At 46.6% G+C, this 22414-nt stretch overlaps 1 protein-coding gene across 5 annotated transcripts in view; it reads left to right on the top strand.

Annotated features, from left to right (window-relative positions):
- Positions 1 to 9071: 9071 nt before the first annotated feature.
- The window catches only part of LOC135505715 (1-phosphatidylinositol 4,5-bisphosphate phosphodiesterase beta-1-like), a 352313-nt gene continuing 338970 nt past the window's right edge, over positions 9072 to 22414 (top strand). For all 5 annotated transcript variants that reach the window (XR_010450312.1, XM_064924778.1, XM_064924779.1 and 2 more), the window contains exons 1-2: positions 9072 to 9377; positions 16348 to 16425. Coding sequence is in view for 4 of the 5 variants with exons in the window: in XM_064924778.1 (XP_064780850.1) it covers positions 9279 to 9377; positions 16348 to 16425 (177 nt within the window). In the remaining variant the exon portion in view is untranslated. The remainder of the gene's footprint in view (positions 9378 to 16347; positions 16426 to 22414) is intronic.

Here is a 22414-nt window from a genome sequence, read left to right as displayed (position 1 = left end):
TACTCCCTCCTGTCTGTCTGACTGTACTACTCCCTCCTGTCTGTCTGACTGTACTACTCCCTCCTGTCTGTCTGACTGTACTACTCCCTCCTGTCTGTCTCTCTGACTGTACTACTCCCTCCTGTCTGTCTGACTGTACTACTCCCTCCCATCTGTCTGACTGTACTTCTCCCTCCCGTCTGTCTGACTGTACTACTCCCTTCCGTCTGTCTGACTGTACTACTCCCTCCAGTCTGTCTGACTGTACAACTCCCTCCCGTCTGTCTGACTGTACTACTCCCTCCCGTTTGTCTGACTGTACTACTCCCTCCCGTCTGACTGTACTACTCCCTCTCGTCTGTCTGACTGTACTACTCCCTCCCGTTTGTCTGACTGTACTACTCCCTCCCGTCTGTCTGACTGTACTACTCCCTTCAGTCTGTCTGACTGTACTACTCCCTCCCGTCTGTCTGACTGTACTAGTCCCTCCCGTCTGTCTGACTGTACTACTCCCTCCCGTTTGTCTGACTGTACTACTCCCTCCCGTCTGTCTGACTGTACTACTCCCTCCCATCTGTCTGACTGTACTACTCCCTCCCGTCTGTCTGACTGTACTACTCTGTCCTGTCTGTCTGACTGTACTACTCCATCCTGTCTGTCTGACTGTACAACTCCCTCCCGTCTAATCTGACTGTACTACTCCCTCCCGTCTGTCTGACTGTACTACTCCCTCCCGTCTAATCTGACTGTACTACTCCCTCCCGTCTGTCTGACTGTACTACTCCCTCCTGTCTGTCTGACTGTACTACTAACTCCTGTCTGTCTGACTGTACTACTCCGTCCTGTCTGTCTGACTGTACTACTACCTCCCGTCTGTCTGACTGTACTACTCTGTCCTGTCTGTCTGACTGTACTACTCCCTCCTGTCTGTCTGACTGTACCACTTTCTCCCGTCTGTCTGACTGTACTACTCCCTCCCGTCTGTCTGACTGTACTACTCCCTCCCGTCTGTCTGACTGTCCTACTTCCTCCTGTCTGTCTGACTGTACTACTCCCTGCCGTCTGTCTGACTGTACTACTCCCTCCCGTCTGTCTGACCGTACTACTCCCTCCCTCCTGTCTGACTGTACTACTTCCTCCTGTCTGTCTGACTGTACTACTCCCTCCTGTCTGTCTGACTGTACTACTCCCTCCTGTCTGTCTGACTGTACTACTCCCTCCTGTCTGTCTGACTGTACTACTCCCCCCTGTCTGTCTGACTGTACTACTACCTCCCATCTGTCTGACTGTACTACTCCCTCCCGTCTGTCTGACTGTACTACTCCCTCCCGTCTGTCTGACTGTACAACTCCCTTCATTCTGTCTGACTGTACTACTCCCTCCCGTCTGTCTGACTGTATTACTCCCTCCCTCCCGTCTGTCTGACTGTACTACTCCCTCCCATCTGTCTGACTGTACTACTCCCTCCTATCTGTCTGACTGTACTACTCCCTCCCTCCCGTCTGTCTGACTGTACTACTCCCTCCCGTCTGTCTGACTGCACTACTACCTCCCGTCTGTCTGACTGTACTACTCCCTCCCGTCTGTCTGACTGTACTACTCCCTCCCGTCTGTCTGACTGCACTACTACCTCCCGTCTGTCTGACTGTACTACTCCCTCCCCTCTGTCTGACTGTACTACTACCTCCCGTCTGTCTGACTGTACTACTTCCTCCTGTCTGTCTGACTGTACTACTCCCTTCCATCTGTCTGACTGTACTAGTCCCTCCCGTCTGTCTGACTGTACTACTCCCTCCCGTTTGTCTGACTGTACTACTCCCTCCTGTCTGTCTGACTGTACTGCTCCCTCCCATCTGTCTGACTGTACTACTCCCTCCCGTCTGTCTGACTGTACTACTCTGTCCTGTCTGTCTGACTGTACTACTCCATCCTGTCTGTCTGACTGTACTACTCCCTCCCGTCTAATCTGACTGTACTACTCCCTCCCGTCTGTCTGACTGTACTACTCCCTCCCGTCTAATCTGACTGTACTACTCCCTCCCGTCTGTCTGACTGTACTACTCCCTCCTGTCTGTCTGACTGTACTACTAACTCCTGTCTGTCTGACTGTACTACTCCCTCCCGTCTGTCTGACTGTATTACTCCCTCCCTCCCGTCTGTCTGACTGTACTACTCCCTCCCATCTGTCTGACTGTACTACTCCCTCCTATCTGTCTGACTGTACTACTCCGTCCCTCCCGTCTGTCTGACTGTACTACTCCCTCCCGTCTGTCTGACTGCACTACTACCTCCCGTCTGTCTGACTGTACTACTCCCTCCCGTCTGTCTGACTGTACTACTCCCTCCCGTCTGTCTGACTGCACTACTACCTCCCGTCTGTCTGACTGTACTACTCCCTCCCGTCTGTCTGACTGTACTACTCCCTCCCGTCTAATCTGACTGTACTACTCCCTCCTGTCTGTCTGACTGTACTGCTCCCTCCCATCTGTCTGACTGTACTACTCCCTCCCGTCTGTCTGACTGTACTACTCTGTCCTGTCTGTCTGACTGTACTACTCCATCCTGTCTGTCTGACTGTACTACTCCCTCTCGTCTAATCTGACTGTACTACTCCCTCCCGTCTGTCTGACTGTACTACTCCCTCCCGTCTAATCTGACTGTACTACTCCCTCCCGTCTGTCTGACTGTACTACTCCCTCCTGTCTGTCTGACTGTACTACTAACTCCTGTCTGTCTGACTGTACTACTCCCTCCCGTCTGTCTGACTGTATTACTCCCTCCCTCCCGTCTGTCTGACTGTACTACTCCCTCCCATCTGTCTGACTGTACTACTCCCTCCTATCTGTCTGACTGTACTACTCCTTCCCTCCCGTCTGTCTGACTGTACTACTCCCTCCCGTCTGTCTGACTGCACTACTACCTCCCGTCTGTCTGACTGTACTACTCCCTCCCGTCTGTCTGACTGTACTACTCCCTCCCGTCTGTCTGACTGCACTACTACCTCCCGTCTGTCTGACTGTACTACTCCCTCCCCTCTGTCTGACTGTACTACTACCTCCCCCGTCTGTCTGACTGTACTACTTCCTCCTGTCTGTCTGACTGTACTACTCCCTTCCATCTGTCTGACTGTACTAGTCCCTCCCGTCTGTCTGACTGTACTACTCCCTCCCGTTTGTCTGACTGTACTACTCCCTCCTGTCTGTCTGACTGTACTGCTCCCTCCCATCTGTCTGACTGTACTACTCCCTCCCATCTGTCTGACTGTACTACTCTGTCCTGTCTGTCTGACTGTACTACTCCATCCTGTCTGTCTGACTGTACTACTCCCTCCCGTCTAATCTGACTGTACTACTCCCTCCCGTCTGTCTGACTGTACTACTCCCTCCCGTCTAATCTGACTGTACTACTCCCTCCCGTCTGTCTGACTGTACTACTCCCTCCTGTCTGTCTGACTGTACTACTAACTCCTGTCTGTCTGACTGTACTACTCCGTCCTGTCTGTCTGACTGTACTACTACCTCCCGTCTGTCTGACTGTACTACTCTGTCCTGTCTGTCTGACTGTACTACTCCCTCCTGTCTGTCTGACTGTACCACTTTCTCCCGTCTGTCTGACTGTACTACTCCCTCCCGTCTGTCTGACTGTACTACTCCCTCCCGTCTAATCTGACTGTACTACTCCCTCCCGTCTGTCTGACTGTACTACTCCCTCCTGTCTGTCTGACTGTACTACTCCGTCCTGTCTGTCTGACTGTACTACTACCTCCCGTCTGTCTGACTGTACTACTCTGTCCTGTCTGTCTGACTGTACTACTCCCTCCTGTCTGTCTGACTGTACCACTTTCTCCCGTCTGTCTGACTGTCCTACTCCCTCCCGTCTGTCTGACTGTACTACTCCCTCCCGTCTGTCTGACTGTCCTACTTCCTCCTGTCTGTCTGACTGTACTACTCCCTTCCGTCTGTCTGACTGTACTACTCCCTGCCGTCTGTCTGACTGTACTACTCCCTCCCGTCTGTCTGACTGTACAACTCCCTTCATTCTGTCTGACTGTACTACTACCTCCCGTCTGTCTGACTTTACTACTTCCTCCCGTCTGTCTGACTGTACGACTCCCTTCTGTCTGTCTGACTGTACTACTCCCTCCCGTCTGTCTGACTGTACTACTCCCTGCCGTCTGTCTGACTGTACTACTCCCTCCCATCTGTCTGACTGTACAACTCCCTTCATTCTGTCTGACTGTACTACTACCTCCCGTCTGTCTGACTGTACTACTTCCTCCTGTCTGTCTGACTGTACCACTTTCTCCCGTCTGTCTGACTGTCCTACTCCCTCCCGTCTGTCTGACTGTACTACTCCCTCCCGTCTGTCTGACTGTCCTACTTCCTCCTGTCTGTCTGACTGTACTACTCCCTTCCGTCTGTCTGACTGTACTACTCCCTGCCGTCTGTCTGACTGTACTACTCCCTCCCGTCTGTCTGACTGTACAACTCCCTTCATTCTGTCTGACTGTACTACTACCTCCCGTCTGTCTGACTGTACTACTTCCTCCCGTCTGTCTGACTGTACGACTCCCTTCCGTCTGTCTGACTGTACTACTCCCTCCCGTCTGTCTGACTGTACTACTCCCTGCCGTCTGTCTGACTGTACTACTCCCTCCCATCTGTCTGACTGTACTACTCCCTCCTGTCTGTCTGACTGTACTACTCCCTCCTGTCTGTCTGAATGTACTACTCCCTCCAGTCTGTCTGACTGTACTACTCCCTCCCGTCTGTCTGACTGTACTACTCCCTCCCGTCTGTCTGACTGTACTACTCCCTCCCTCCCGTCTGTCTGACTGTACTACTCCCTCCCGTCTGTCTGACTGTACTACTCCGTCCTGTCTGTCTGACTGTACTACTCCCTCCTGTCTGTCTGACTGTACTACTCCCTCCCGTCTGTCTGACTGTACAACTCCCTCCCGTCTGTCTGACTGTACTACTCCCTCCCATCTGTCTGACTGTACTACTCCCTCCCTCCCGTCTGTCTGACTGTACTACTCCCTCCCTCCCATCTGTCTGACTGTACTACTCCCTCCTGTCTGTCTGACTGTACTACTCCCTCCCGTCTGTCTGACTGTACTACTCTCTCCCTCCCATCTGTCTGACTGTACTACTCCCTCCCGTCTGTCTGACTGTACTACTCCGTCCTGTCTGTCTGACTGTACTACTCCCTCCTGTCTGTCTGACTGTACTACTCCGTCCTGTCTGTCTGACTGTACTACTCCCTCCTGCCTGTCTGACTGTATTACTCCCTCCTGTCTGTCTCTGTCCTGTCTGTCTGAGTCCAGGTCAGGGCCAGGCAGGTTCCGTTCAGATTATGTTTTGTTTCCATGTCACTGTCCCCCGATGACACAATTTACGAGGCTGAGGGCTGCCTTGTTTGTTTTTCTGTCATGGAATTTCAATCACTTCAACAGGACTGAGACCTGATGACTGCTTCATAAGTCAGCTGAAAAGTCTTTGAGCAGTGACACATATCCTCCTACAAGACTCATGCTCCCTTCACACTATCTACTGTAGATCTTTCCTCCAGGCCCACGATCGCACCTGTCATTAACTGTGCGTGGAGAGAGGCAGGGGAACAACTTCAGATCTGAAAAGAAACAACGTGTGACAGTCTTAGCAGTGCTGGCAGTGAGAAACTATACTGAAATGGTCTGAACGCTACAAGAGCCAGTGCTGGCTGTTTCATGTGCCTCTGACGGCCATGGTCTTCTGGCGCCACCATGCGGTAGAAATACAGAACTGACAATCCCTTGTGGTGAAAGTGACCACACAGGCTGTATTGGCAGCTGAAAAACAGCAGGTGGAGCCATGTTTACTCTCTATAGCACCTGCAGGGTTCACATAGGGGACAATGTCGTTAACAGTTGGTCCTTTCAGCTGATCTAACGGCAGCTCTCGTAAAACACAACGAAATTACTCAAATCTCTGGTGGTTATAATTATATGGTATATTATTTATAATATGCCCAAAGGTTTATCATATATAGACAAAGGAGATGATTGTGGACTACAGGAAAAAGAGGACCGAGCAAGTCCCCATTCTCATCGACGGGGCTGTAGTGGAGCAGGTTGAGATGTTCAAGTTCCTTGGTGTCCACATCACCAACAAACTAACACGGTCCAAACACAACATGACAGTCATAAAGCGGGCACGACAAAACCTTTTCCCCTTCAGAAGACTGAAAAGATTTGTCATGGGTCCTCAGATCCTCAAAACGTTCTACAGCTGCACCATCGAGAGCATCCTGACTGGTTGCATCACTGCCTGGTATGGCAACTGCTCGGCCTCTGACCACTAGGCACTACAGAGGGTAGTGCAAATGACCCAGTACATCACTGGGGCCAAGCTTCCTGCCATCCAGGACCTCTATACCAGGCGGTGTCAGAGGAAGGCCCAAAAAAATTGTCGAAGACTAGCCACCCTAGTCATAGACTGTTCTTTTTGCTACCACACGGCAAGCAGTACCAGAGCACCAAGTCTAGGTCCAAGAGGCTTCTAAAACAGCTTCTACACCCATGCCATAAGACTCCTGGACATCTAGTCAATCAAATGGCTACCCAGACTATTTGCACCCCCCCCCCCCCCTTCCACACCACTGCCACTCTCTGTTGTTATCTATGCATAGTCACTTTAATTAACTCTACCTACATGTACATACTACCTCAACTAACCGGTGCCCCCGCACGTTGACTCTGTACCGACACCCCCCTGTATATATTGTTATTTTTTACTGCTCTTTAGTGACTAATTCTTATCTGTATTTTCTGAAACTGCACTGTTGGTTAGGGGCTCGTAAGTAAGCATTTCACTATAAGGTCTACTACACCTGGTGCATTCGGCGCATGTGACCAACAAAATTTGATTTGATTTGATTCATGATTTATAACACACATGTTCCACAATAATACATCATATAATGGCACCATCTAAGGTGGATTTGCTTAAGCTTAGATCTGGACAACATAACAAAAGTCTCTTGTGAGAGACTGCATGAAACACAGGATTTGGTTCCGGGTTTTGAGGCTACTTCAACATAGGAGCTAAAGCAGGACTATGTTATACATTCACTGTAATAATCCACATAAGGCTATGCTGGTTGTGTTGTGTTAATATCACAGCTACTGGCCTCTAGCGTAGAGCCTTTCCAGGCGGGCTGGATGTCCTTAACTCCTGCTGTAGAGCTGGACTGACCAGTTGGTGACTGAAGGGCATACGGACTTGGCAAAATGTGGCTTGGCAGCTCCCAACATTCGCTAGACTATCATACTGCAGTATGGTATTCCCAGGGGGTTGGAGTGTACTGTGCCATTCAGAGAAACCGCAGTGTTTTTGTGTTTGACATGTAGCCTGTACCACAGGAGAGCAACATGAGTGTAACGGTTCCGTAACACCAGAAGCTGGGAGACGGGAAACAAGTACAGGGTGAGGATTTGATAATAAATAGACATGAAACTAAACAAGAACAGCGTCTGGACAAGAGAAACATCAATGCAGACACGGGAATGAAAGTGAGGAAGTGGCCGATATAGAGGAAGCAATCAATGACGTGATGAAGTCCAGGTGAGTCCGATGAAGCGCCGGTGCGTGTAACGACGCTGACAGGTGTGCGTAATGATGAGCAGCCTGGAGACCTCAAGCGCCAGAGAGGGGGAGCGGGAGCAGGCGTGACAATGAGAACTTATTGCATTGGTCTCAAAATAATTGCATCCACCCTTGGCAATTGGATCTTCTAATAGGGGTTTCTCTTAAAAGTGAAATGCACACAGTAATTGGAGGCTTTCTCTGTATAGTTTCCGACCGCTCGCTATAGATGGTAGATTATTATAGTAGATCTGTGTTTGTAATAAGCTGAGTACACTGTAGTTGGCTTGTCTCGTCTGTAACGCTTCACATCAGACATGACGTGAGGCTGTGGGTGATCCAAGTGACCTAACACACAACTGACTTCAAACCTATATTTGTTTGTCCCCCGTACTACTATTTTAAAAATAGCTCTTTGAAAGATGAACTGAAGCCACATGTCTCTCTTCTCTGGGCTGCCATGTTGACACACACACACACACACTGGTTCCAGAGGTGTGTGCGTGTGTCTGTCTGCGTTTGTGTGTGTGTGGGTGGAGGGGGGGGGGCTCGCATGTGTCAGGATTAATCAATCATTAGTGACATGGGACAAGAAGCCTAACACTGCTTCCATTGCAGACAGCTGGTCTGTCCACTGACCACCAAGAGGAACATGGCTGAAGCGGGTTGAATATTGTTACATCCCTTCTGGACGTTTTAGGAAGTAACAGTGCTCTCGCTCTCTTTCTCTGTGTGTGTGGTTTGTTTTTACTATCCTTGTGGGACCAGAAGTCCTCGATAGTAAAACAAGGAACAATTTTGGGACATTTTGCCGGGTCCCCACAAGGAAGAAAGACTTTTTTAGGCTTAGGGGTTAGGTTTAGGGTTACAATTAGGGTTAGGGGCTAGGTTTAGAGTTAGGAGTTAGGGTTAGTTTTAGGTTAGGGTTTTGGGGTTGGGGTTAAGGTTAGGCTTAGGGGTTACAATTAGGGTTAGGGGCTAGGTTTAGAGTTAGGAGTTAGGGTTAGTTTTAGGTTAGGGTTTTGGGGTTGGGGTTAAGGTTAGGCTTAGGGGTTACAATTAGGGTTTGGGGTTAGGTTTAGAGTTAGGAGTTAGGGTTAGATTTAGGTTAGGGTTTAGGGTCGGGGTTAGGTTTAGGGTTACAATTAGGGTTAGTTTTAGGTTATGTTAGGGTTTGGGGGTTAGGTTTAGGGTTAGGGAAAATAGGATTTTGAATGGGAATCTATTGTTTGGTCCCCACAAGGATAGTAGAAGTGTGTGCAGGCCTACTATCTACATTGCCTTGAGCGCAGGGAGGCGCTAGATCACATAGAGCCACGGAACTCGTTCCCCGCATTGACTGTTTTTAAATAGGAGTGCAGACACTCACTCATTCAAAGTCTCTACCCCCCTCCCCACCCCTCCCTCCCGTCTTTCTGAAACTGCATCAGCCGTCATCAGCGGACTTCACCCAGTCCCTCAGCTGAGCCTGCTTTCTCGTCCAACTCGCGTCAGGGAGCTTCAAAGCGGAGACCCGCAGCCCCATGCTGGAATGAGATACTGCCAACACTAGTGGAGCTTCCATCAGCCTATCGTTCCTCAGCAGAAGGGTCGTTTCGTTTAGGAAAGGAAAAGGAGAAAGCGACTTAAAACCGTTTATTTTATTTTTGTCGGTTGAGGAGAGTAGATGAGTCAATGGCCGGGGCTCAGCCAGGAGTTCATGCGCTGCAGCTCAAGCCGGTGTCCGTGAGCGAGAGCCTGAGAAAGGGCAGCAAATTCATGAAATGGGATGATGTAAGTCTTATTTGATTTTTTGGGGGGAGGGGGACTGGTTTATCACTGTCTATTAAGTGGCCAATGTTTGGTGCACAGTTACCACTGCACTGAAACGGATGTCTTATACATTTGCCACGGCGCAACAGTCTCCACTGCTTGCTCGAGGGAATATCGTTCCACCACTGTTCGACTTTTGGCTACAGAACGCGCTACAGTTGTGGGTGACGATGTCAAACGCATTTCGAAATGTTGGTGTAAATGTCACGGTGAGCGTGCGCGTGTGTGCATGTGTGCACAAGCCCGCTTTTTCAGATTGAGAATGAGAGGTCATTGCCTTGAATGCACTGCTTTACACAGAAACCCGACACAGTAGTATGCCATTTAATCACACTCGTTTTGACTTGTACAACTCCACACTCATCTATGTAAGGCTATAATACCATTGAACGCTAGCAACCTCTGAATGAGTGGTCTATTGGTATCATCAGTCACTCTCGCCAGCCTGTAACAGCAAAATGACCTTGATTAGAATGTATTGCTCACCGCTGTCAAGCACAGCTCTGCTACAACATATCGTCTCTGGGTGAGATGAGCCTACAGGAGAAGGCTACTGCAAAGCACTTCCCATAGTCATTTCTAATAGGTAACGCTACAGCAACGTGTTTTATTTGAACACAGTGATCATGTGGAAAGACCACGTTTGTTGTTGTTGTTTTGCCTTAAAAAAGAGAAGGTATTGTTACCTTTTATAGACAGCCTGTGCAGCTTCAAATAAATAACCTACACTTGTCTTAATAAGCAATTCATTAATAAGGTCATTTTTGGTGGTTTGCGTTGGAAGTGCCATGCACCTGCCACCTGTGTGTTGTTGACTGCCAGCGGGACTGTTGCCTGACGCAGAGCCGCGCAAATAAGCAGGAACATTGATTGCACAACGATGACAGTGGGTATGTATTCAGATATTTGGATAGGCATCAGACGCAGTCACTGTTGATAAACTCAAGAAGTAGACGAGGCAAAATATGTGGGTGGGTCTAAAATGTTTTACTCATATTTGTTTATAAATGTTATTAGGCTTTATGGTCATTGTGAGTCATAAATAGCAATTAAACAAATGATCTCTCTTTCTCTCCTTTCTCTCTGCGTGGGGCGGTATGTTGTGAGAAGGGGTGTGAGGTGTGTGCGGTGCTAGCCAGGTTTTTTAGACTGTGCCGATGAGGGTGGGGACTTCCGTGACCTCTCTCCACACCCCATAGCCTAAGGTCTTTCCTGACACACACACACACGCGCACTCTCACCATTTTCACATGCACTCCTTCCTTCCTGCCTCCGTCCCCACTTTCCCTCGGTGGAAAGAGTGAAAAATGAAAGAGAGGGAGGGAGGGAAGGAGAGAGAGATACATTCAGACGTACATAAATCATTGAGCATGTTCTCAATCAAAACCTTTCCCCCTGGTGCAACTGCATGTCAGAAGAGGCGTGACACAGTAGTCATGGGAAACCTTGAACATACACGACGAACCCGTGGAGCGAGGAAAGTGCAATATTGAGGAGAGGTGGAGACCAAATCCTCTCAGCAGGGCGGAGATGGCATGGAGTGGCCAGAATACAGGCACTTTGATTCACTGCCTGAGACAAGTGTTGTAGAGCAAGGCGAGAGGGAGAAGGAGAGAGAGAGAGAATGAGAGATGGGAAAAGGGGGAGAGAGAAGAGGAGAAGCAGGAAAGCATTATTTCTCATACCAAATCCTTTCTGGGGGGTTTGAAGATAAATTGCCTCCATAGACTCTATCTGTCTGTACTGCTAACCACCCAGACAGTGTTAGAAAACCCAAGCGAAACAATCAGAACAGAACCCTTTTCTAGGCAATGGCTTATGGTACAACCCTTAAATCTTCATCAGCAGTAATGGGACAAAATATGAATGTTTTTTATTTATTTTAATTAACCAGGCAAGTCAGTTAAGAACAATTTCTTATTTTCAATGACGGCCTAGGAACAGTGGGTTAACTGCCTGTTCAGGGGCAGAACGGCAGATTTGTACCTTGTCAGCTCAGGGATTTGAACTTGCAACCTTCCGGTTACTAGTCCAACGCTCCAACCATTAGGCTACCCTGCCGCCCTACTGTGACAGGTGAATTCCCAAGGCCACAAAGGCTGTCGCCACTCAGTCTGCCTGCTTCCCTCTGTCCCTTCACTCAAAGGAGAGCTGAGACAAAACCTGTTAACGATCACAATTACTCCGAAATGGGAAAAATTCCTTTAATTATGACAATTTCCTTCCCTAGTGTAAGATCTTGTCCAGAGCTAATTGAGAAAACCTTTTAGCTCTTAGCAGCCGATACTCTGAGATTGTGTGTGAATTCAGACCCAGGAGTAAGAGTCTCTAAGAATTCCATAATGACTCAATGTGTTTGTAGTTGTGGCCAGGGAGAGTGGGGACATCAATATAAATGCAAAAAAAGAAACGTCACTGTCAACGGCCTTTATTTTCAGCAAACTTAACATGTGTAAATATTTGTATGAACATAACAAGATTCAACAACTGAGACATGAACTGAACAAGTTCCACAGACATGTGACTAACAAATCAAAAGTAACAGGAAATATTTGTATGAACAAAATATTAAACTGAGACATAAACTGAACAAGTTCCACAGACATGTGACTAACAGAAATTGAATAATGTGTCCCTAAACAAAGAGGGGGTCAAAATCAAGAGTAACAGTCAGTATCTGGTGTGGCCACCAGCTGCATTAAGTACTGCAGTGCATCTCCTCCTCATAGACTGCACCAGATTTGCCAGTTCTTGCTGTGAGATGTTATCCCACTCCTCCACCAAGGCACCTGCAAGTTCCCTGACATTTCTGGGGGGAATGGCCCTAGCCCTCACCCTTCGATCCAACAGATCCCAGACTTGCTCAATGGGATAGAGATCCGGGCTCTTCGCTGGCCATGACAGAACACTGACATTTCTGTATTGCAGGAAATCACGCACAGAACGAGCAGTATGGCTGGTCGCATTGTCATGCTGGAGGGTCATGTCAGGATGAGCCTGCAGGTAGGGTACCACATGAGGGAGGAATGTCTTCCCTGTAACGCACAGCGTTGAGAATGCCTGCAATGACAACAAGCTCAGTCCGATGATGCTGTGACACACCGCCCCGACCATGACGGACCCTCCACCTCTAAATCGATCCCGCTCCAGAGTACAGGCCTCGGTGTAACGCTCATTCCTTCAACGATAAACGCGAATCCGACAATCACCCCTGGTGAGTCAATACCGTAACTCATCAGTGAATAGCACTTTTGCCAGTCCTGTCTGGTCCAGCGACGTTGGGTTTGTGCCCATAGGCGACGTTGTTGGCGGTGATGTCTGGTGAGGACCTGCCTTACAACAGGCCTACAAGCCCTCAATCCAGCCTCTCCCAGCCTATTGCGGACAGTCTGAGCACTGATGGAAGGATTGGGCAGTTGTTGTTGCCATCCTGTACCTGTCCCGCTGGTGTGATCTTCAAATGTACCAATCCTGTGCAGGTATTGTTACACGTGGTCTGCCACTGCGAGGACGATCAGCTGTCTGTCCTGTCTCCCTGTAGCGCTATCTTAGGCGTCTCAAAGTACAGACATTGCAATTTATTGCCCTGGCCACATCTGCAGTCCTCATGCCTCCTTGCAGCATGCCTAAGGCACGTTCACGAAGATGAGCTTGGACCCTGGGCATTTTTCTTTTGGTGTTTTTCAGAGTCAGTAGAAAGGCCTCTTTAGTGTCCTAAGTTTTCATAACTGTGACCTTAATTGCCAACCGTCTGTAAGCTGTTTGTGTCTTAACGACTGTTCCACAGGTGCATGTTCATTAATTGTTTAGCATGGAAACAGTGTTTAAACCCTTTCCAATGAAGATCTGTGAAGTTATTTGGATTTTTAACGAATTATTTTTAAAAGACAGGGTCCTGTTTCTTTTGCTGAGTTTTTGAAATCGTAGTTTTTCAATAAAAGAAATGGCTTGAGTTGCACAAAATGGAACATCACGTTGCAGATAAAGTTTGGAATGACAATTATTTTTGTACAACATCTAAAGACGTTTTAGGGTGCTGAATAATTTTGCACGCCCAATTTTTCAGTTTTTGATTTGTTAAAAAAGTTTGAAATATTCAATAAATGTCGTTCCACTTCATGATTGTGTCCCACTTGTTGTTGATTCTTCACAAAAAAATACAGTTTTATATCTTTATGTTTGAAGCCTGAAATGTGGCAAAAGGTCGCAAAGTTCAAGGGGGCCGAATACTTTCGCAAGGCACTGTATATATATATATTTTTAGTCCAGGAGTATATATATATATATATATATAAAAATTGGCCGATTAATCGGTATCGGTATCGGCGTTGAAAAATCATAATCGGTCGACCTCTAGTGATATCGCCCAAAAAGTGTATGTATATATAAAAGTGTATATACAAAATCCCATTTACATCAAAAATAGAGATTTGGTTGAAATAATATATGTACTTATCCTTTAAGGGGAGGAGAATCTGGACCACATTGTTACTCAGATTGTCATGGTGACCAGCCAGCTTTAGGTCTCTCAGTCTGATATACAACATCCTCCATGAAATCCTCTGTGAAGTTGTAACATTCTTCTGAAGACAAACACTTAGCCATGCCCTTCATTTGTGTCATCATTGTCATCGTAATACCATTACTCGATATAGTGCATCTTTCACCTGATTTGTTATGAGTCATGGCATTGTTTTCATGTGTGTAAGTTGACCATTTGCGATTTTCTTTTCTTTCTTTCTGTTCTTTCTTTCTTTCCTCCTTTCCTTCTTTCCTTCTCTCGATTTCGCTCCCTCTCTCTCTTTCTCTCTCTCTCTCTCGCTCTCTCTCTCTCTCTCGCACTCCTTCTCTGTCTATATGGAATAGAGTAGGATTGATACGATTGCAATCAACTCTGTTTAGAGCGGTCAGCGGGTACATCAGGTAACACCAGTTCAGGTTACCCTGTTACAGGTGACCAGAACCCAATGATGATCTCTCACCCGCCAACCCTCTGTTTCCCGTCAGACAGCTATAGGCTGTAGAAATCTTCTAAATACTAGCCCTCTTGGGCCATATTCCCAGATCCAGGCTAAACGTACTCCTGGACTAAAAAGGGATTCGCCATTGAATATGTCTTTTCGTCCAGGACTAGTAACTGACCCCCTAGTAACTAAGACAGTCCTTATTTTAAATCACAAGGGAGAAAAAAATATAAACATGTTTCATGAGCTGGAATAAATGATCCCAGAAATGTTACATATGCGCAAAAAGCTTATTTATCTCAAATAGTTTTTTTGTGCAAAAAATGTGTTTACATCCCTGTTTAGTGAGTATTTCTCCTTGCCAAGATAATCCATCCACTTGACAGGTGTGGCATATCAAGAAGCTGATTAAACAGTATCGTCATCACACAGGTGAATTTCTGCAAACTGTCAGAAACGGTCTCAGGGCAGCTCATCTGTGCGCTCGTTGACCTCACCAGTGTCTTGACCTGACTGCAGTTCGGCATTGTAACCAACTTCAGTGGGCAAATGCTCACCTTCGATGACCACAGGCATGCTGGAGAAGTGTGGACTTCACGGATGAATTCCGATTTCAACTGTCCCGGGCAGATGGCCGAGCGGTTTTCTGATGAGCCCCATGGTGGCAGTGAGGTTATGGTATGGGGAGGCGTAAGTTACGGACAAAAAAAAAAAAATGCATTTTATCGATGGCAATTTGAACAAGACAGAGATGTCATAACGAGATCCTGAGGCCCATTATCGTGCCATTCATCCGCCGCCATCACCTCAAACTCACCAGACATGTCACCCATTGAGCATGTTTGGGATGCTCTGGATCGACGTGTACGACAGTGTGTTCCAGTTCCCACCAATATCCAGCAACTTTGGACAGCCATTGAAGCAGAGTGGGACAACATTCCACAGGCCACAATCAACAGCCGGATCAACTCTATGCGAAGGAGATGTGTCTCTCTGCATGAGGCAAAATGGTGGTCAGACCAGATACTGACTGGTCTTCTAATCCACTTCACTTTTTTTGGGAGCTTTGACCAACAGATGCATATCTGTATTCCCAGTCATGGTAAATCCATAGATTAGGGCCTGTTTTGACTGATTTCCTTATATGAACTGAAACTCAGTAAAATCTTTGACATTTTTGCGTTTCCATTTTTCTTCAGTGTATGTAATCTGCCCCCTCACATGATGTCATAGCACGCATACAACCTTCAACATAGTGAACAGCATACAGTAGTGGACCTATACCATTTTAAAAGGACGGCTGTGGACTCTGATCAAAAGTAGTGCACTATACAGGGAATAGGGTGCCATTTGGGAAGCTGACTTTGTCTTAGACACTTTTTTCAGAATCTATTATGTCTGATTCTCTGATGCAGCATGGGCGGTATCTTGGAATCCTTTTGAAGAGTCCCAGCTTCACAGTGTGTCCAATTGTACTGTATGTATTCCTGTATGACTCATCAGGCCTAGGACAGGCAGACAGGAAGACAATCAGTCAGTGTGTTCAGCTGAGTGCTGTGCTGGGCTGGCAACTATGGACAGAAACGCCACAGCTTTTTATAGAAGCAGCCAACAGTATCTGCCTTTGCTACGGTGTGTAAAGACGGCCCTGGGCTGGGACTGTTACTGTGTGTGTGTGTGGTGACATAGTGCCTTGGTGTTGTCCTTTTGTAGGATGGTGTCTGAAAGACAATAGCATTTCTTCTGTTTCAATACACACACGCGGCAGCTCTCTCCTGTTTCAATACACACACGCGGCAGCTCTCTCCTGTTTCAATCAAAGCCCGCTGTTTTAAGCACAGTGGAACGGAAGCAGCTCTCTGTCGCATTCAATCACGCAAAAAAAAATGATACACACAATTTAACAACAACTGTTCAGCACACACATTTCTATCTCTTACAAATGGAATGCTTTCCTCTCTCAACAGGACTCCACTACGGTGACCCCTGTGACCTTACGAGTCGACCCCCAAGGCTACTTCCTGTACTGGACTGACCAGAACAAGGTAAGAACAAAGATATTACACAGAAGAAGATAATAACAAAGGGATTTCACAGATTGAAGATCATTTTGGTAACATCCCATTTCCTTTTCAGAGTTGAGAAAACTTTGGTTGAACCAGGAAACAGTTGTTTATTTGTAAAGGTAGACATGTCAGAGATACTCTTCATTTAGATGGAAGTGCCTTTAGAAGGAATTGGGTTGTCCATAGTGTAGCACTGAGAGATAATGTTGCTCTATGAAACTGTAGACGCAGCATTCCAGCACCACTCCTAAAATACTACCCTAAGCAGGTGAGGCAGGACATACTCACAGATCAGTGGTCAATGTCCTGCTCAGGGTGGGTTTTGTTGGGGTAGAACTGGAGTTGACAGCTACTCCCTGTCCCCACTTCCCCTCATAATCAACAACAACAACAACACACAAGTCACAAGCAATATATTGTTTGAGTGGCTCTTGGCAGTCGATGCTAGGCTCATACTAGCTTTACCTTCTTACTGCAATCCTATGTGGGAGGTGATCTGAGCTGAATCAGTGACATTTGCAAAGGCAGCTATCCCTAGAAACCACCAGGGTCACATCTGTCCTTACTACAAGAACCAGTCAGAGGAGAGGGGAAATATATAGCCACTACCCCCTAAGAGCGGAGGCTATTAGTAAAGGGAGCAGGAAAAGACCAGAGGTGTGTGGGGGGGTGTAGAGGTGGCGTCTCAGTCAGCAGTCCTGTCCCTGCCCCGGTCTGGTGGTATAGTGAAATAACTCCATCTGTTTCAACACAAAATCAATGGCTCTAACTGTGACTGGCTCTGCTGAGGTACACGCGCGCACACGCACACACACACGCACACGCACACACACACACACACACACACACACACACACACACACACACACACACACACACACACACACACACACACACACACACACACACACACACACACACCTCCAGACACGTAGATAATATAAAGCCAGTAAGTCATCACTTCTGCCCTCTGCAGTATATAAATACAGACGGCTTGCTACTGGCTCTGATTTTTACTTACCACATAATTACCTCTGGTTCTAAGTACATTAATGTACCCTTGCAATTTGTACCTTAAAGGAGACAATAGTGTACCTTAGGGGACAAGATAGTAAAGGTACAAAAGCATACCTTTGGAAAAGGTACACATTTGCCTTTTTAGGGTATCACCATAGGGACAAAGCAGCTTGTTCTTTTTAAGTGGCAAAAATGTAGCTCTAAAAGGTTTTTGGCTGTTGTTCAACACTGCAGGGTGTAATGCTTTATTTGCATATTTCCCAGAGTGCCTTTCAAGTGAATTTTAGTTACCAGTACCACCCATGACTGTTTGCTAGTGACAGAGTCATGGTTGTTGCATTCAAAGACCTTCAGGCCCATAACCTTCACATAGTGAGTGCCTAAGTGAATATTTTATATTTGAAATTAAACTCTTTATGACAATACATGACATACTGTAGGTCATAAAGCCATACTTTGACAGCCTAGTTTACCCCCAACACAATGGTCTGAAACTGCTGGGTTGCAGGCCACATCAGGCAAGTCACGTTATGCTGGCTGTGTGATATGAAATTCCTATTGGAATCCAGACAGATTTAGGATTTCCAAACATGTTCAATGAGCATGCAATCAATGAGCATGAAAAAACACACATTGAATGTTTGTTTTTATCAACCTGCAATAGGACATACTGGGAAATATGATGGGTGTGGTTTTTGAGAGTATGTGATGACTGTACCTTAATATTCAAAATATTGTGAACAAAAATGTACCATTATACTAGATTATCTGCATGTACCATGTGAGATTATATGTGTACCTCTGAAGGTAAATTGTGTGTTTTTTGTATCCCCGGCAACAATACTGTACCCCAACCATACCGTTTTTTTCTGAGACTATCAACAAACTATATTTCTCCCAGAGCATTTGGGATTTTTTTTATTCAAATCTGCGTTTCTCCTCTTATGCTTTGGGCCCCAATCTTCTTTATAAAAGGCGAGGCAACATGTTTTCAGCTCTTTTATTTCCTGGACTGATCAAAACCTGTGTTTATTGTTCTTTCTTGTCCCTCTGCAGCAGACAGACAGTATAGTGAAATGTGTCTGGAACAGCGAATCGCAGTACAATAGCTGTGTCCAATTGCAATCGTGATGCATATAGTATCGTAACACATATTGTATAGACACTTAAGTATGGGGGTAGTATCTGATGTTAGGTCCTTGGTTTTGAAGGTGTGTGCTTTATGTGGGTTTTTTTGCGTACCGTGATAAACGTACCGTTACCCACATCCTTACACATGTGCACTGTCCTGTCCACTGTGTGTGTGTGTGTGTGTGTGTGTGTGTGTGTGTGTGTGTGTGTGTGTGTGTGTGTGTGTGTGTGTGTGTGTGTGTGTGTGTGTGCGTGCGTGCGTGCGTGCGCGTGCGTGCAACATCCTGGTGGCCTGCAGAGCTGGAGCATTCCTTACATTCCTCAGGAGAAGAGAAGCAGTGGACAGATCGTGCTTCTGTAGCTGTTACACACACACACACACACACACACACACACACACACACACACACACACACACACACACACACACACACACACACACACACACACACACACACACACACACAGCTTATTGTAGTATTTACTCAGCCGACCATGTGTGTGGGAGAGCGTGCATGCATTCGTGCATACTTTTTTTTATAAAAGCCTGTCTCACGAGCACAGTCACGATTGCCTCTATTTGTATCCCTTAGATTAAGTCTTACAGGGAGACTGCCAGGCAGTTTAGTTTAAAGGGGATTACGTACTTTTGTTCAGTGGTGGTAGTTATCCAGGTGTTTGTATGTGGTTGAGTGGGATCAAGACATCTGGCCGGAAATATTCAATGCCATGTTTCAGTGCAAAACCGAAGAACGTGCCCAAATCCTCAAACCGCTCAGTGAGAGAGATCCTGGCACTGAGTCGTGGCACTGTGTGCCTGCTGTGTGCCTGCTGTGTGCATGCGTGTGTTTGTGCATGTGTGTGTCTGTGCATGTGTGTGTCTGTGCATGTGTGTGTCTGTGCATGTGTGTGTTTGTGCATGTGTGTGTCTGTGCATGCGTGTTTGTGAATGAGTCCAGCATCCCAGCATCTGTGTCTCTCTGCCATGTTGTATTCTTAAACAGACCGCCGGTATGTAAACTCCCGCGGCCATAATACTGAGATGTTAGTGTGTGTGTCTCCAAGTCCATTTGTCTCTTGTTTTATGTCCCCGTGTGTACTCCCTCAACCCGACCAGACCTAATCCGCACCCCTCGGAATCACGTACATGCACAAATGTGCACACACACACACGCACGCACCACCAGGCCAAAAGTTCAGTCATCACTCATCACCGACATTGTCTTAACAGAGGATTAACATGACACACACCTCTGTACGCTACGGCCAATGTTGTTGGCAAGTTTACATATCCCTGTCGTTCCATAGGCAGTGTCATGGCAACTAGAGAACAGCCTATCTCAGTCACTATCAGCACACAAAACATTTGGCTATAAATTTTACATATGGTGTGTGACACACACACGCACACACACACACACACACATTCCTTCACTGCCCAACAAGCAACAGGTGCCTCTGTGAAGGGTATAAATAAAGTATTCTCCCATTGGTGGAGAGTGCTTCTCAGGAAAGCGTTGCGCAATCTGGAGTGTTTGATGGACCTCACCAAATGAACAGCCATTTGGTCTAGTTGCCATGGTAGCCTTGAAATGCCAGGTGCAGTCGTCTCTTATTCCGTCTTCGGATTTTCAATGAGTTGCTTTTGTTATCGATCTCATCTGATGTTTGCGCTCCATTCAGGTTATTGGAGCTGCGTGTGTCCGTGCTTATTGTGCATGCATTCGTGCGCGCGCGTGTGCATGCATGTGTGTTTGTGCATGTGTGTGTGCGTGCGCGTGTGTGTGTTGTGAAGGAGGGTCAGGTCAGGGAGAAGGGTGGAAGGTTTCTCTAGGGACACTCCAGTTTCAGATCCCAGCCTCTCACTAAATGGCATGTCTCTCAGTTACAGTTGGTGGTGAGGCAAAGATGGTTTTGTGTATAGTATAGTTGCGCTACACAGATTTGAATAGAGTAATACAGAATTGAATAGAATAAGAGATGTGTAACTGAATTACCCTTCAGCGTATTGTAGTATTTGCAGCTGTGCTCATCTACAGCCTGAGAAGGCAGCTAATCTCTGCAAGAGAAGCCTTTCTGACTTGAAATAAGTGTTGTTGTTGATATAGTCTGGATAGGGTAATTCTAGTTACCCTCGTGCTACCCGTCTACCTAGCTTCCTACTCTATCATTGAACTGCTGAATGCTCAGTACTTGTGGCTGTGAAGTGTTGGAACATTGACTTGGACTGGTTTCAGGTCCATTTGTGACTGATAATTGGTGGCTGTGTCCGTTGGAGGGGGTAGTTTTCTTCACCTCTGCTAGGCAATCTGCAATTATAGGGCCGTAAAATAACTTTTATTTTTTCATGTTTTTCACGTTTTGGAAAATTACAAGTTCTTAATAGAAAAAAAAACAAATAAATTGGGCATTCCAAGTCCACAACAATGCTTAAACCACATCAAGAGACCACTTTTGAGGTCTTTGAAAAATTTGAGGAATGTAGATTTTTGGGTGTAGTTACCCTTCAATTCCAGTGCATCTTACCAGAAGATTTTTTATTAGCATCATCGCTAACGGCTACACAAAGTGTTAGACGCGCACACTGCACATACACAGATAGGGGGAATTCTCTTTGCCTCTTGGATTTGGATGAAATACGAATCACTGGTGCAGTCTGTTCATGTCTTATGATAGACTTGGGAACATTTATTTATTTGGTTCCCTACTAAGTTCAATAAATGTTACGATATTGTTGAATTCCATTTTAATGTCTGGATTCCGTGATTCTGTCCAAGTTCTCCGCATTGAGGATTTTATAGGGCCCTACAATTAGTGTTAGTACTTTAGTCTCTCCCAGTTTTTCAGCGGCTACAGTAAGCGGCAGTCTTGTCAGATGGTGGTGTTGTCTCCCAAAACAAAGACATTCTGCAGAATTGTTCTGCGATGTTACTCGAGGAAGGAAAGAGAGGAAGGCTTCACACCACTCTCTTACTTGGGTATGTTACCTCGTTATTTTCAGATGATCTAATTTTGCTCTTTTGTAGCTTTGTCAAGTATGTGTGTGATTTCCATGCCTGCTTACTCCTGTCACTATAGGTTTTACAGATGCGCCCCACCCCGTGGTTTCAACCCTTCTAATCTAGTGTACCCTGCACGCACAACCCATGTGGACATCCGAGTCTTTGGCAGCTTTTGAAACTGCCAATCAGTGGTCAGTCCCTTCACGTTTTGGCCCTGACAGAGACATGGACCCCAGAGAACACTGCTACTCCAGCTGCTCTCTCGTTATCTGACTAAGTGTTCTCCCATAGACCAAGAGCATCTGGTCATCATGGTGGTGGCACAGGGCTACTCATTTTTCCTAAATGGAGATTCTCTTTTCCTCCTCTCTCACCTGTCCATCTCCTCATGTCACTTGTCCAATCTAGCTTAACATTATTGTCATCTATCACCCACTAGGTCCTCATGGAGAATTCCTCAATGAGACACCTTGATAAGCTACTTCCAGACGATGGCTCACAGCTCATCATACAGGGCGACTTCAACCTACAAACACCTGAATTCTACACATTTCTTTCCACAAATGTCTTTCCCCTCCTTGCCTCTTTTGACCTCACCCTTTCCCAGTCCCCTGACCCTCACAAGGCAGGCAATATGCTTAACCTCATCTTACTGCAATCCCCTCCAGATCTCTGATCACTACTTTTTAAATTTTCTCTCCGTCTCTCCTCCAACCCTACCAACTCAGCCCCTACCCAGATGTACATGTGCCATCACAATTGTTGCTCTTTCTCTTCAATAAAATGTATTTATAAAGCCCTTATTACATCTGATATCT

This window comes from Oncorhynchus masou, chromosome 19 (genome assembly GCF_036934945.1).
Source record: "Oncorhynchus masou masou isolate Uvic2021 chromosome 19, UVic_Omas_1.1, whole genome shotgun sequence".
In the NCBI taxonomy this organism is placed as follows: domain Eukaryota; kingdom Metazoa; phylum Chordata; class Actinopteri; order Salmoniformes; family Salmonidae; genus Oncorhynchus; species Oncorhynchus masou.
The sequence above is the reverse complement of the archived record's forward strand: the minus strand, read 5'-3'. Positions and strand labels throughout refer to the sequence as shown.